The sequence below is a fragment of the Schistocerca nitens genome, chromosome 5, assembly GCF_023898315.1.
Source record: "Schistocerca nitens isolate TAMUIC-IGC-003100 chromosome 5, iqSchNite1.1, whole genome shotgun sequence".
NCBI lineage: Eukaryota > Metazoa > Arthropoda > Insecta > Orthoptera > Acrididae > Schistocerca > Schistocerca nitens.
In genome coordinates, this window is record NC_064618.1 from 355,332,319 (window position 1) to 355,349,166 (window position 16,848).

A 16,848-nucleotide genomic window follows, 5' to 3' on the forward strand; every position below is an offset into this window, starting at 1 on the left:
GACATATGAAACATTAAAAAAGAACTGACATTATTGTCAAATCCACAATTGTTGGAGTTGGTAAGTTGATTGTTGATAATTCCAAAGGCTTTTCACCCCTCCCAAGGCAGATTCACTAACCACTACATTACCCAGGTGCAGTGACTTTGCACAGCTACCTCCCTCTTTACTCAAAATTCCCATTCACACATCACCCCACTTGATATTCCCCCTAAACTCAAACAACATTGCAGAGGCTCTCCAAATTATTGGAACAGCAATTCAGCATCGAATGAAACAGTCAATCCTGCCTGAAACCAAGGCACAGATGCTTTAATTAAATGAAACTACATGGTTCTAGAGACAACAAGTTTGTTCGCATGTTCATCTTCCGCAGCAAGCACAGACACACTTGTTTTGTAAATAAAACTGTATTTTCCTGCTGCCACTTAATTTCTTTTTCCCAGACACATTTGACCTTCTTCTTGCTCTAAGGCATCATCAGTGAGATCATAATTATACAGTATCTTTTTTTATAGATTATCAAACTGTTCACGGCACAATTTTTGTGTAAAAAAGATAATTCCTTACAATCTGCTGTGATTTGCTTTTTCTCTCATCTGGTTTGGGGGTCGTATTACTACTTTATTACCCACAAATAAGCATGTAATGAAGTTACAATATTTACTTAGTTAAAAGCAAATGGTCTGAAAAATAGTTATATCAAATGGCAAAAGAATAATAGTACATCATAAAAAAGAAGGAGAAACATGGTAAACAGTGTGAAAAATGTCGGAACTCAAAATTGTGCCTATATGTTGCTAATAAAGTGGTAGTGTGACCTCCAGACCAGATGAGAGGAAAGGCAAATCACAGCAAATGGTAAGTAATTACAGTAAAACTTGCTCAAAATGGAATCACCTGGGACTAAAATAATTTTCCAAATTCAACAAGTTTCCAGATTACTCAAAACTCACTGGGCTACATAAAATTTTGTCAGATATCATGCACAAAAGTACCGTCAAACAGGGTGATTTTGGACACTGGGGCGAATTCAGACAGTATGGCTTATTTGCCCTTTGCCACTGCATAACGTCCGTGCATCAGTTATTTTAAGCACAAGATTGCATTTATCGCTTTCCACAATTTTTATTTTGGGTCAATTGTTTCCCTAGGTGAATAACTGATGAATAGTCTCAGTGTTAAAAATCCACGCATTATCGTAAAGTGGAAACTTTCTATTGGTGCGTCGAGCGGGAAGTTATTGTAACCCTAATTGTCGACGTGCTCCGTAGTTAACAGCATTGAGACAATTTCTGTGCAAGTTTGTCAACTTTCTCCAGCAAGGATATAAAATAACGATGGTTTTTGTAAAACTGTGTACTGTGTGGGGTGATTTCAGACAATGCCAAGAATGTATAAGAGCAGGAGAGGTGCTACAGTACGGTGTAATTATGACCCAGAACTTTTAGATAAACCTGTTAGTGATATTCAGAGTGGTAAATTATCATTCAGAAAAGCATGTGATTTGTATGTTATACCTAAATCAAACATACAAAATAAAGTGCAGGAAGCACATCTGAAAAAAATGGGAGGACAGCCAGTGCTAAATAAAGAAGAAGAAGAAATGTTGAAGCAAAGTATCTGGAGGGCTGCACATTGGGGGTTTCCCTTCATTAAATTGGGTATTAGATATTATTAAGGCTATGTTGATAAATCTGGCCAAAAAGAGAAGAAATTTCGTAATAATTTGCCAGGAGAAGAATGGGTGCATTTATTCCTCAAACAAGTCAGAAGATCTTTCCGTTCGCTTAAGCGAAAATATTAAACGAGCTCATGCAGAAGTGAACAAAGAGACTGTTAAGATGTTTTTCTCCAATATCAAGGCAAAGCTGGAAAATCGCTCACCTAGCAACATGATCAACTATGATGAAACCATCATTCCGTATCACTTATTTGTAACAAATATGTCACCAAAATCAAATAAAAAGCATTTAGAATTTAAAGAAAGGCAGTAACTGTCCGAATTCACCCTCTATATACTGTAACTTCAGACAGCGATTTAAAAAACACTTCGGACACTTTATTTAACTGCCTCAGATAAATATACCTACACATACACTTTCTGGTTCTGGGATATTTTATTCGTTACACGTATACCCTACCACTTCCATAACAATCAGTTTAATCTAACAATATATACGAAAGTTACAATCAAAATAATGAGAAAAATGTCTGAAATCACCCCGTTTGACGCTACAGTAAAAATTTTTAATTGTGCATATACTGTATTTACATACTTTCACTCCAGCACAGTAGATGTTCATTTACTGTATATTGGACAATAGAACACTGGACTATTACAGTAATTGATCTAATTGATAAATAGCATGGTATTTCTATACTTTTACTCGAACTTTAAATTTGTTTATTAATCACCCATTTATTTGCTTTACATTTCACTTTCTTTGCCAAATAGCAAGGAGGGAAACTTGTTTTAATTTCCTGTTCAAAATTGTTTTTCCTAGGCAACTTTTTGCACAATACAATAGTTCCCACAAGTTGGGAGAATTTGTGTGTACTGCAAATTGCATAACGTCATTTATGCATGCAATGGCTTCTTCAGGCATATTAATTGTTCTAGGGACATCATTTTGCTCCTCTTCTTCTTCCTTTTCTTCTTCTCTGTCATCCTCAGTGTTGTGGATTTCCGTTAAATCTGTGGCTGAAGTGAAAGTGGAGTGAGTTGATAGAAAGTCATTACTTTGTATGTAATCATCTGCACTACATAAAATGTTTCACATTTTCATTAATCCAGCAATTGTTTCTGCATTTTCTTGAACTTTGATGGCCACAGAAGCGTTTTGTTCTTGAACTCCAAATCCCGCTTCATTGAAGCCCTTGGTGACAGTTTTGGGTTTTATTTCCTTTACTGCAAAGTCAATCCTATTTACTGCATCCAGGACAGAAACTGAATGTGCAAGAGTAAACACACTTTGGGCTTCTTCAATACTAAGAACAAGAGATTGCATCAGTAATCACCTATAATGACACTTGAATATGTAAATAACCCCTGACCCATGGGTTGTGCGGGGCTGGTTGAATCTGGAAGGGACCAAGCCAATTTCATGTTTGATAATGTTACTTTCAGGTGGCAGGTTGCATTGTCTAGGAAAAAGTGAACTTAGTGATTACCTTTTTTCATTTTGGCATTGAAAGAGCCCAGCCATTCTTCCATAAGACCACTCATCATCCATGCCTTTTTATTGCTTCACCATATGACTGAAAGCTTACTGATGTCTATGTTACTGAAACAATACTGTTTTGCCACCTTTCCAATCACCAGTGGAACTTTCACCTTGTATTGTTAGCGATTTTGAAGGCAGTGCACAATAAAACAGTGTTCCTTTGATGTACTGTCCCGACATTGAGCGTAACTTACTCATAGTTGCACAGAGCAGAGCCATTCTAGGTCCACACCCACAGCGCCGCACTGTGCTGGACCTCTTCTCTTGGTTTTGTGCCGCTTAACAGAGGTGTTAAAAGTAACGTCCTAGTAGAGTCGTGAATAACTAATAAACTGTAATGCAGTAGTACTGTATAGGCTCTTTTCCACATTATACAATGAATTATTAGGTATGTTCTAAGATTTGCTTTCCAGTTTCACATTAAGCTTGTTCCTCTTTATACAAAAAATTAGGATGTAAAAGTGCACTGAATGTGTCAGGACTGAAATACTTGTACGGTATGGGCAGATTTCCAAATTACACGCACCTATTTGAGCAAGTTTTACTTTACTTTTTTACACAAAAAAATTGCAACGTGAACTGTTTGATAATCTAAAAATAACAAAACTCTATCATTACGGATCTCACAGATGATACCTTAGAACAAGAAAAAGGCAAAATGCACCTGGGAAAAATAAAGTAAGTGGCAGCAGGAAAAGGCAGTTTTATTTACCTAACAAGTGGTTCTAGGAACCTCTTCAAGTCTCAAATGTCTATGCCTTGGTACAAATTTTCATCTTTTGCTTCAGTCTAGATGTAAACATCATAGGTGTCTGAGACTTGAAGAAGTCTCTGGAACCATATAGCTTCATTTGAGCAGCAGCACTATTTAATGAGTTAGTAACACAATAAAACAAAGGAAAACAAATTACTAACTTAAGCTTAAAAGCTGATTATTTATGTGACATGCACAGAAAATTAATTTGTCACTGATGAAAGAAAAGCAGTACAAATGGGGGCAGGAAAAATAGGTCACCTGTGTGTAGAATACTGGAAGACCATTTATAATATACATGAAAAGGAAGTTGGAAATAATAGTGAGCTCTCTGGTGTTCAAACAAGCTGCAGATTACTTTTTTTGAACAATATTTGGGCAACCAGCTCAGCCATCTACTTCAGGTGCTGTTAGCTATGTTATCATGGATACTTGCTACTTGGAATCTAACAAGACAGTGAAGTGTGTTTGTTGTTATAGTGCTGCTTACAGCCGAGTTTGGCACCCAGTGCCAACTAGGCCCTTTGATACTCCTTTGTTTTTTGAAGTGCACACTGTAATTTAGCGAGACTCATGTTATTTCTCATTTTAATGCTCTGATGGATGAGATGTCTGGTGAGACAACGAGATTGTCTTAGACATTGATTTGAGAAAAATATACTGAATATCATGTTTCTGTAGCAGTCTACCCATCTTCCAGGAGAGCCCATCGGGTCTATACATCAAGAGTTAAAAGAAAACTGCAACATATCTTATGTTGTGGTAACTAAGCTTGAAGTTATATCTATTTAATTTTTAGGTATTTTTGTGTGTCATTAAACATTACAACTACCTAATACCAAACTTTTAAAGAAGATACAGAGGATAAAATCGAAGACTTATTTGATTATAATTGAACTAAAACATGTGTAAGTCAATTTTCTATACACTGCAAGAGTCCCTCTTAGGTTACCTGATTAAAATATCGTAGTGAGTACTGATACATGGGATCAATTTCTGCCAACTGTGCAACAACAAAATATAAAACAGAACCACGAGCAGCCACAGTTCTGTATTTCTCTCGAGCAACAGAAATTTTATGTTCAGTTGCTTCTGCCTCAACAAGTCTGGCTGCAATGGTTCCGGAAGTTTCCTGAAATAATATTAATAATTATTATTAATATTTGAATACCAGATTTCTAAATTTTAACTATATTTTCAGTAGATATCGATATGTATTGAGAACCGAACTGTACTGCAATCACTGACTAAGAAGAAGGTGTTATTGTTTCTATCAGTCTTAATTACCACGTATTATCATAATCCATGGGACAATTTTGTCTGTAGCTGAGTGGTCACCACAGATGACTGCCATGTGCTGGACCTGAGTGCGATTTTTGGTAATGACAAGAATTTTTCTCTGATGGGAGGACTGGTACAGGGTGCACACAGTCTCATGATGCCAATTGAAGAGTTACTTGAATGAGATGTGATGACTCCATGCTCTGCAAAGCTGGCAAAATGGCCAGGAGGACAGTGCGCTGACCACAAGCCCCACCATACCGCATGTGCATGAGGCTGCAAGGATTATATGAAAAGTTTTTCAATTACAGTACTCGTGTGGATACTTGTATTACATTCATCTACACTCTATATAACATCCTGATGTAGCCACACAAATATTGTAATTGAAAAACTATTTTTGCCAGATGATAAATTGTGGTGATCAAAACTCAATGCAATAATAAAGATTTTTCATAGTGGCTTATGGCAGTAAGACATGAGTTTTGATAAATTTTAGCTAAGTAATAGGTTCCTCAGTTGCTCCTATATTTATGAGAGAAAACACAGAATATGTGTTTTTGATTTATAACTGTTCATTATTACTGAAGACAATAACATGTAGGTTCCTGAGAATATAAAACTAGGAGTGAAATACACGTGGGAAAATGTACTTAGTGTGAAAATTTTTGATGAAAATAACAATGACTGAAAATATCACAGCTACACATGAAATCAAATATCGGAGAATGGACAAGTGGAGAAGTCAGACAGCAGGCAGTAGAAATAAATTACTGTTTCTCATGGCCTTCTCCCATATACATTTCATTTCATAGCATTGCATATGTGGTTTAAAAACCATATTAACATTGTGGAAGAGGTTTCAGAACCATGTTAGGAGCTAAATGAAAGTGAACTACTTACCTAGTTTTTTCCATAACCCTTTATTGTCACTTGTTTAGCTTCTCAATATTTCCATTTCCATTTTTATTATCACATAACATGCCTTACACAATCAAAGATTGTGACATAGGTGACTTGTCAGTTTTACACTATATATAATAATACTAAAAATAGACAATAAACTAATAATACATATTGTGTAACATCTTAAAAGAGGTATTTTAGTTACAATTATAGTGCATTGTTACCATTCAAGAAATCTTCTACACTATAGTAACATTATCTTTCAGATATTATTCCAGGCCTCTTTTGGTACCTTTTACATTCAGGTCATCCATACCTCTCCATATTTTCACACCCATATAGTATGGGGTTTTTATATGATTAATGCTCATTAGATCTAGTTTTACAAATAAAACTTTACAATGTTGCTTTGGTTTTGCTCCCACCATTGCTCAGATGATTCTTTCTTGTAGTCTAAAAGCTCTAAGTAAATTTGTTTTTTGAGACCCCCCAGAAAACTATACTATACCTAATGACTGAAACAAAATATGCATGATAACAGTTTTTCTTACAGCTAAATCAGTAATACTATACAAGATATTCATAATATATACAAGGCTATTCAGTCGACCCAGTATGTTGTCCACATGGTAACTCCATAACAGGTTTTTATTGACTAATACGCCAAGGAATTTGACACAGTCTGCAGTCTCTAATTTTTTGTCCATATACCTTCTTTCACTTATAGACTGTGCAGACTACTTTGTGGTGAAATGAACAATTTCTGTTTTTGTAAAATTTAAGGTCACGTTATTGTTTTTGACCCATGCCTCCACTTCCCCAAGTGTTTGTTCAATATGGTGAATTAGGTCTACCTCATTATTACAACAGACAGCTGTTGAGTCATCTGCATAGAGGATAGTATCAGACTGGACCTGGCATGGCATACCATTAATATAATACAGAAAAAATAGTGGCCCTAACATTGAACATTGTGGAGCACGTAATTGAGTGTGTTTCCTGCCAGAGAGAAATTTCTTGCCATTGATGTTAATAACTACTCTTTGTTTTCTGTTTGCCAAGTATGATGACATCCAGCTAAGAGCTTTGCCTTGAAAACCATAGTCTGTTACTGTGATGGTAATTCTATAACCCTTTGTGTTACTTTCCAAGTACAATTCTATAACTGTATTTATAATGTGTAAGAGTATTTTATTCTTCAGCTAAAAGTTGCAATTTAGTCATAGCACAGTTTTTAGCCTGCAGTCTCTTCAATATAGTGCATACATCATTGTATTCTTTTTTACTGGCTGTATTATTACTTCGCATTTAACTTTCATACTTTTTCACCTTACTTTCATTTTCAATAACTTGATTCTCGAATTGTGTGTATCAGTGTAAGACAAAATAAGCTGTTGTGTGATAATAACCTTGTGAACTGGAAACTGATTAATATGAGGGACATACTGAAAGTAATCAGCAACAATTTTTAAAATATTTCATCTTCATTTTTTAGATAAATCAAATGCATCAGCTTTTCAAAATACTTTCTGTCACTTTTCAACATATTCTCCATTAGTTTGTAGAGATTTTTCCCATCATTTGCAAGTTTGAAAATACCCTTGTGATAGAACTGCATTCTAGCTTCAGATGCACTGCTTGTCTAACATATTCAACAACGTGAAGGAGTTTTCACCTAAATGTTCTGATCTTCTCCACAGTGACACGAGAAGTGTGACAATGCACATTATTCTGTTTCAGGATGATCTTCCCTAGGTGGTTATTGTGCAATGCACAGTGCAGCTTGAAAAGTTTCTGAGTACAATGACCAGCATTTATGATTTGTGAAGGTTCAAGAAAACCAAACAGAATACAACCCTGGACAAAAGAAAATGCCCAAAAACTTAACTAGCATATGGCACTTATGTAGATTCCTTAAATGGCCTACACATGTAAATAAATATTTGCACCATTCTCATGTGTCAAAGATATCGAAGGGAGGTATGATTATATCTAAGCTGACAGAAAACTGAAAGCTAAACGACCAATGATTTTATGTACCTCATTTGTATTTTTTCACAGATCTCGGTGTATGTCAGTCTTTTGAGTGTATGCAATTGCACTTGCCCAGTGTTGTGTTAATTAAAAGTTATAATATGCAGAAGTCACAAGTTTTCTATCTCCTACCAAGCTATGTCCCAATTGCCACCTCCTGATGTGATGAGGACTTGCATTTCTAAATGGATCTTTTTGGAGAAGAAGACAACACAAAGAGAGAATAGCTGCTGTAGCCATACTGGCACTGTTGTACATCATTGAGGAGGCAAGGTAAATACAAAGCCACACACCAAAACTGAAAGGGATTAATCTTCAAGCAATCTTTCCGAACAGCTACAATGTTTCTTAACCTGCATGCTTTCATATCCATGTGCATTTCTGTACTTACAACTTCTGGTGCGGTTACATGTGCATTAGCATACCTGCTTCAGCTCCATACAAGTCACATTATCTGTCTCCCCAACCACTATTATTGTCTTTGCTTCCTTCTTCAATGCCAAAACCAAGTGGTGCCATTTAATACTCTGGCATTTTGTTTTAGGATGATAATGATGGATCCAGCTTTCACTGCTTGCCACAATACACATAAAAAATCATCATCTTCATTTCCTAAAATTTTTGAAAAAGGTTTTGGGTGATAATTCTTCTTTGAAGTTTGTAGTTTTTTGTCAATAAACAAGGGACCCAACAGGCATGAACTAAGATCTGAATCATTTATTGCACTGCACTGTGTAGCAGTTTTATTCACTGTGACATTACTACATTACTGTCTTCTCTAATAAGCTCATTATCTCTTTCCTTGCTGGATTCTGCAGAGGCAGCTCAAGAGAGAACACTATGAGACTCATGTTTGATACTTATATTTCCATCTTTATAATGTTTCACCCATCTCCTAGCACTGGTGGTGCCCATGCATACATCTTCAAAGGCACATTGAAGTGTGAGGTGAATTTCAGCAGCACATTTTCCCTCTTTCACATGGAATTCAATGACAGCATGCTTTCAAAATGAAACATTGATCTTAGTCATTTTGGTAGTATTGCCTATGATGGCACAATAGATGCTAATAATGTCATAATATTGCAACATGTAATGTAAAGTCTGCAGATTAAAATCCCATTGTCATTTCTATTACATTGTTGTAACTGCAATTTTAACATTGGCTTGCTCATGACAGTATAAACAAGCATGCCAGTACACCCACAGTCTGTGTTTTTATTATTAAATATCATATATAGCTTTCTTTTGATGTTTACTGTCTGTATACATATAATGAGTTGAGCTGGTACCATATAGCTGCGTAAGTGTGTGTGTGTGTTTTTTTTAAATTTATTTTTTTTATCTCTTGTCCATCGCAGGACTTTTCTGAAAGCTAGAAAGTTTTCATATTTTTTTTTTAAATGCCTGTCAATGACATTGCTTCTACTATTTGGTGAGACCTTACTCCTAAATTATTTGCATTCTACTAGAACTTTTCTTATGATATCTATGTATACATACCTTGCTTTTATTAAGTGTTTCAATTAGCTCTTCATCATCAAGAATGTTACCCTCAGATGTAAACAACATTCTTAATATTTTATCCTCAATATTCTGCAGTTGTGTTTTGTCATTATTAATCCTAGTTATTAGCTCATTTCGTTGTTTCTCCAGATCTGGTCTCTCCAGGCGGACAACATCACTGCAACACATTATTATATTTAGGTATTGGCATAATTTTACTACTGGGATTTATAATGAAGTCACTCAAAGAACAGAAAGAGAAAATGAATAAGTTCAGCATTCTTATTTTCTATTACTTTTTACAAATTTACTGCAGAAACTTACCTCAAAAGCTGATCTTCTAGTCCTGAACGAGTAACAGTGAAATTAACAATTGTCACTTGTATGCACACTTCAGGAAGGTAGTGAGGATTGGACAGCTTGGTTGTCATATAAAAACGGAAATTAGGATCATATTCAACATCTGAATCACCAAGATGAATGAGAAGTCTTCCACCCTATAAACCAAAGAAAAACTTCATGACACAGCAGACTTATTTTATTCTCTTGTTTTCATATTGAAAGTAACAGCATTTATTCATTCAGATATTGTGATAGCTTTAGCCTCATCCAGCTGTACAACGTGGAAGGTCCTGTGGAAGGAATAAAGACTAATGTTGCACTAGGTTTTTGGATTACAGTTTGAAAGCTTGGTGACAATTTCAGTCTTGTTTATATGCCGTAACACCTCAGCTACAATGGTGAGAGGTTATCAAACTTGAGATCTAATTTCACATTTCTGCTGAAGAAACATCTTTCAATAACACTGTAAATGGTTTTTCTTTATTGTATTTTACTTTAATTAATGGTACCTCTGAGATCTGCCAAGACTGTACTGCCCAAGTAGTTTATTTATCAGATTACATTGTAAATTACCATTGTATTAATTACACACATTCAAATATTGCCTTCTTTCATAATTATTATTCTCATTCAGTTACACTAATAAAGTTTTGTAGGTTAAAATTAGAATTCAAGTAGTTGATATGAAAGGAAATCAAATAGATAGAAACTTCTAGTTCAGTACATATGCTCTCAATAACTGGGAGGAAATTGAATGTTGTCTGTCTGAACATCTTATAACCACAGGAACAGAAAATCTCGATGCATTTGGTTATTAATTAGCCGTATACTGAAGCATAAACAATAAGGGTAAATGAGGAGTTCTTCTAGCCATTAAAAATAATGAAACTATTAAATTCTGTGTAAAAAAGTAAGAGGATTACATTTATGTCTGGGAGGTTTCAGTGGATTGTTCAGCTGCTTCATCAGAAAAAGTTTTCTTCCTCCACTCACCAAGCCTATAATGGCACAGCACCCTTACATATTTGAATAAAATATCACTGATTACCAACAGGGTGCATAACAAGCAGAGTAAACAAAGAGTTAGTTCATGCTTGACTGTGATGAGCCACTAGCGGCTGCCTAGTGTGATGAGTCTTGTGTTTAAGTTAAAAAGTTAATCACAAACAGTATCACTCAATAATATATTTTTAAAGTGTTGATGTGTGTAAAAGTTGACGTGTTGATAAACAGTGTCTACATTGAATTGTGTGACATAATTTCATAGTACCAGAAATCTTACTCATCATAGACAGTATTTATTAATGAACAAAGCAGACCCTGATAATCATCAGAAATATTATCAAATCATTGTAAATGCAATAAAGGCTGTATTGTTTGCGAAAGCATTAACAGTCCAAAAAAAGCATACTTTGATTGCATATGGTGATGAGCAGTTCCAGACACTGAAACCAATGGAATCGATTTGCGATAGTGGCACTTCATGCAGAGTTGGATACGTTATTGTAAAGGAATGAACAGGAAAGAAACTGTGAACTTCATTAACATTTTTAATTGCCTGAAGGAACTTTTAAATTATGCATAGGCATCAGTTATAAAGAACAGTGACTTGTGAACATTATTAAAATGGAAGGTACAAAACAAAATGGTAGTTATATTGTTAATGAAGATGGAGAATTTGGTGATTGAGTTAGAGTATCATATTAGTAAAAAAAAAGAGGCATAGTTCAATGCTGTCGGTTAGACAGGAAGTGAAACAAATACTGTTGGTAATGATTCACTGTTGCAGATATTGAAAAGGAAGGAATCACAAAACTGGTAAATTTTGTGCAAGAAGTTTAAAAAAAATCCTATTAGGAAACTCAAAACTCTAACCAGGAAATTAGTGAAAAAAACTGCTCCAATAATGGGAAAAGATGAACAAGAAATTTAAAAAAATTGACTCAGAAACTAAAAAAGCTCATCAAAACTTATGTGATGAGCTTGATAATATTTGAATGGAGTTTTCTATCAAATTGAATCAAAACATGATGAACTTAAAACTGAAATTCAGGACCTGAAAATACAGGTTGCCAAATAAAACAACCAATGTGCTGTGACAAATGAAGGAAGTGTTAAGACAACACTCATGACAATGCAACAGTTTCATATAATGGCTGTACATGAAGCAGATGATGTTGAAATGGTCCAAGTCATCAAAGGTAGATAGACATTTGAGAAAGTGTACTGAAAATTTCTCAAAAGCCATTCCATGTGGGGAGCTTGTTTGGCAAATGGTGCTCAAACCTTGTAAAACTATATTGGTGTGGGATACACTGTCAAGATTTTGGCTTCAAAGGCAACCGAATTGATGGTAGACATATTGAATGAATCCTGTAAGCAGTTTAAAAACAATTATGAGGAACACTGTGGTCATGTAGCAAATAATTCTGACTTGTCTGCAGTGTGTGACTAGTGAGAAATTATGGAGACTCAATCTGTCATGACATTACTGAAGAGTATGAAAGCAGAGCTATGTTTTTCACTGTGCTGAGGCTAAACTGTTTTTATTTGTAGATACATGAGAGAAGAAGACCTCTAGAAAAGTATAAAACCAGATCTACACATAATCTTGTAGAAAAGGCACCACAAACCAGTAATTGAAAGACCACAAAGACCTCCTGGCAGATTAATTTGTTGTTGCCTGCAGGAAAAGTGACGCTTCAAACAACTGCAAATTTTAGTTAGCAAACAATAGTTGGCAGCTATTGTGAGCTTAAGTTACTGGACTGCAGTTGTTAGTTGCAGTGAGCTGATAATAATTACATATCAAAGTGCTATGATAAAGTTTTCAAACAGTGTACCTTCTAATTCATATCCACATCTGTATCTGAACTCTGTGAACCAGTGCGAGCTGCCAGTGCACACTCCATTGTACTAGTTATTAGGGTTTTATTTGTTCCATTCATACATGGAGAATGAGAAGAATAATGCCTTTGTATGTGCTGTAATTAATCTAATCTTCTCTTCATGATTGCTATGGGAGTGATTTGTATGGGGTTGTAGTGTATTCCTAGAGCCATTATTTAAAGCTGGTTCATCAAACTTTGTTAGCAGACTTTCTCAAGACAGGAAAATGTAGTGCACTGTATTTTGCCATAAGATACAGCTGAACAATAAGCAGTAGTGCATGTAGTGAATGTTTTGTTTACATATTGGCAGCGAGGAATGTTAGGTCTGTCTTTAGTTACCAAGCTGATGTAATATTTTTGCATTTTCATGTTGGTGAGTTCTCTAGTGAAATCTGATGTGCCAGCGCACGGAACCATGGGAGACTGACACCATCGACTGACTCACAGGCTGTGCTTGTCAACACACTGAGGCACACACAAGTCAGCTATTATCCTGCTACAGTGGCATCAGACAGAAGTATTCAGTGATATTGAGAAACAGCTGAAATCATTAAAAAGTGAACAAAGTTCCAGGGTCCGATGGAATCCCTGTCAGATTCTATATTGAATTTGTTGCTAAGTTAGCCTGTCTTCTGATTATCATCTATCAGAGATCCCTTGAGCAAAAAACAATGCCCAGTTCTTCGAAAAAGGTACAGGTCACACCTGTCTACAAGAAGGGCAATAGAAGTGATCCAAAAAACTACCATTCAACATCCTTGACATCAATTTGTTGTAGAATTTTAGAACACATTCTGAGGTCGAACATAATGATGTACCTTGAACAGAATGACCTCCTTCACGCCAACCATTATGGATTCTGAAAACATCAATCATATGAAACCCAACTTGCAATTTTCTCACATGACATACCAAAAGCTTTTGATCAAGGCAATCAGCTAGATACAGTATTTCTTGATGTCTGAAAAGCATTTGGCCCCTACCACATCTGCACTTATTGTCAAAAGTGCGATCATTTCATATGGGTGGGAGAGTGTTGGGGGAGGGGGGGGGGGGGGGGGAGAGGAGGAACTCATAGTGTGCTGGAGGGTATGAGCCTCATGACCTGGAGCTGCTTGTTTATTCCATCTGCCTTTAAGAGCACAGAGCACTCTTGGCATATTCCTGCAACTGCCACATCCTGTGGGGAGCTCAGTTGGAAACCACTATCCTGGTTGACAAGACCATTATGGACCTGCATATTTCTTCTGCCTCTTTGATTATTGAGTCCCAGAAACTGTTCACCCAGCACAGCACCCTGGTCTGTTCAATGTACAATAGTTTTAATGTCATTTTTCTCCAGAATCATGGCAGTCTTGGCCTGGGTGGTCCACATACATAAGGAACATTGGATTCTTTGTGTCTTCTCCTGGGTCATCTTCTTTCTCCTTCTTGCTTGGCTGGAGGGTGTGTCTCATCTATTTCTCTGAGTAGCCATTCCTGTGCAAGATTTCCCAAACATGCTGCAACTCGGTGGGTCGACTCTCCTACTCACATGTATCTTGTTCACTGTGTACCATGGCTTGAGGAAAACTAGAGGGGCTGCATATCACCTGCCCCCTCTTGCGGTAGTTCATCCCTGCCAGCTGAGCCCATGGTGATGATAATCTGAGAGTCCAATGTAGGGTGTGCCAGAGAAACTGTATACACAAGATGCCATTTGCATCTCAATGATTCAGTTTCTGTTTCCATTGTGGGTGTGTTGCAACAGGAGTGTTGGTCAGGAGTGTTTGAAACTCCATGCCATGTGGTAAGTGTTGAGTGTTGTTAGTAGAAAGATAGAATACCAAGGAACCGATGAAGGATATGTTAGGTTCAAGGCAGTGGCAACTGAGTTCAGCATGTTCTAATGTTGGTTTGATCCCCTCAGCATTGAGAGTGTGTCCAAGGAATGTAATGGTTGCCAAAAGCCATGGGGCGGGGGGGTTTGGCAGTGTGGATGAGTTCGAGGAGTTGTTTGTAGCTAATGTCATTAATGTGCACTTAACAGTGATTAGGCTTGTAAAGTGTCTCATTGATTAATCACTGCCACATTTTTCAGTCCATAGGGTATTACTAGGAACGTGCAGGAGTTGAGAGATCTGTTGTCCTCAAAGAGTCTTATGGAATTTCCTTTTATCACTACCTTTTTTATGGGCAATGCTCCAGCACTGTCTAGAAGTTGAAGGACACTCACTTGTGATGTTTTGTCCACTGCTGCATTAGCTGCATGGAGGAGAGCAGGTGCCAGGTGCTGTATTTTGTGCCACATGGCGTCATATTGATGCAGTGGGTCATACCATTCTTGATAGAACATAGATAGATCCTAACGCATGGTTTGTTTTGTGAGGGACAGGAATGCATTTTCTAAAGTGCAAGAGGCAAGGCAGGAAGCACTGTAATGACTCGAGTTATTTGCTGGTGTTGCGGGCTGTGTGTGTGTGGGGGGGGGGGGGGGGGTGTTCAGTGGCCACTACAGTATGTGATAGGCATCAGAGTTGCTTGCACACACGTGTGGGACTTCTCATGTATCCGTCAGTGCAAATCACCACTGACAGAGTGAAGTAGCTGCCTGTCATCGCAGGTCACTAGGAGACATTCCTGGAGTGTGGCAACAGTTTGTATCATTATGACACATCTGTGCAAAACTGAACAATGATCATCGCCGGTAGTGATGCAACTCATCGGTGGGTGCAAGCATTGATTTGTAGCCTGTGGTGGAGCTAGGGTAAAAAGCCCCAAAACAAACTGCTGTGTTGCATGGTCAAATAGGTCAGGATGGTTGCTGTTGGGGGAGAGATAAAAATTTAAAGAGAAAGTGAACTCCTCGTATAGGTCCATTAATGTTGCTGATAGAAGGACCGAGGGCAACGTAGTTCATCTATAAGCTGTACAACATGATCAACAGCATTGTGCATGTGGACACTAACATTGTTAGCTGCATGGAACTGCAACTTGAAGGCTTTGCAGTGTGGTTCAAATATCTGTTGAGGCTCCGTACATATATCTGAACCCATGTTGACAAGGGAGTATGTGTTTGTGGAATAATCACAGGTATACAGACATCCTTCAGGGGATGCTGACACTGTGGAAGAAAGATGACTCAATGTTGTGGTGCTGTTTGTCATTTGAGTATGAGCAGGGCTGCTGGCATTTGTGGGCAGTGTTGATATACTGCACTTTATACCAACAGTGGTCACAGTTGTAACATGAAAAATGGCATCAGTGTTGCGGAACAGCTGTGTGTATGACAAATTGCAGTGATAAGGTGCATTAACTGTAGAAGTTGTGGCTGGCATCATATCTTTTCATATGAACACAGAATGTCCACTGTCAATGAAACTTGCCAAGGTAGATTCAGTGTGCAAGTTCACTAATAATGGCTCCAATTTCAACTGTTGTGGTGTTAACAGTCACTGTTTCTTGTGACACAACATTTGTGGAAGCATCCTGTTCAATCTTTCACACTGTTTGTTGTTGAAGGCAGTGAAAAAACTGAATGGTGGCAGATGTTGATGAATTCAGAGCAACATAGCTGCATGTAACAGTGAATGAACAACTAAGTATTGTGTCCAATGGCTGCACTGTTACTGCACAACAAGGTGACTTGAGATGGTATTTCATGATTATTGTGGTGTTCACTGTGACTGGAGTCACCAATGCAGGTGGTTTCCATCATTTAGCTGAAAGGTAGATATTAGTAATATGTGAACACAATTGTTATGGTATAAAACATTTATTCAGAACTGCACAATACAAAAGTGTCCATCATATCACATCATTCAACATAAACTGCCAATCAAAAGCACAAACACTCAACACATCCATTCAGCTGCTTTGGTCAGCAAATTCTTTTAGTCAATGTACCCACATATTTCAGGAACGTGTA

At 37.0% G+C, this 16,848-nt stretch overlaps 1 protein-coding gene across 1 annotated transcript in view; it reads right to left on the reverse strand.

Annotated features, from left to right (window-relative positions):
- Window positions 1-16,848, reverse strand: part of LOC126260454 (dynein axonemal heavy chain 6) — a 1,163,459-nt gene that overhangs the window by 274,449 nt on the left and 872,162 nt on the right. The window contains exons 88-90 of the mRNA XM_049957783.1: window positions 10,033-10,205; window positions 9,706-9,886; window positions 4,934-5,113 (exon numbers count right to left, since the gene is read on the reverse strand). Of these exons, the coding sequence (XP_049813740.1) occupies window positions 4,934-5,113; window positions 9,706-9,886; window positions 10,033-10,205 (534 nt within the window). The remainder of the gene's footprint in view (window positions 1-4,933; window positions 5,114-9,705; window positions 9,887-10,032; window positions 10,206-16,848) is intronic.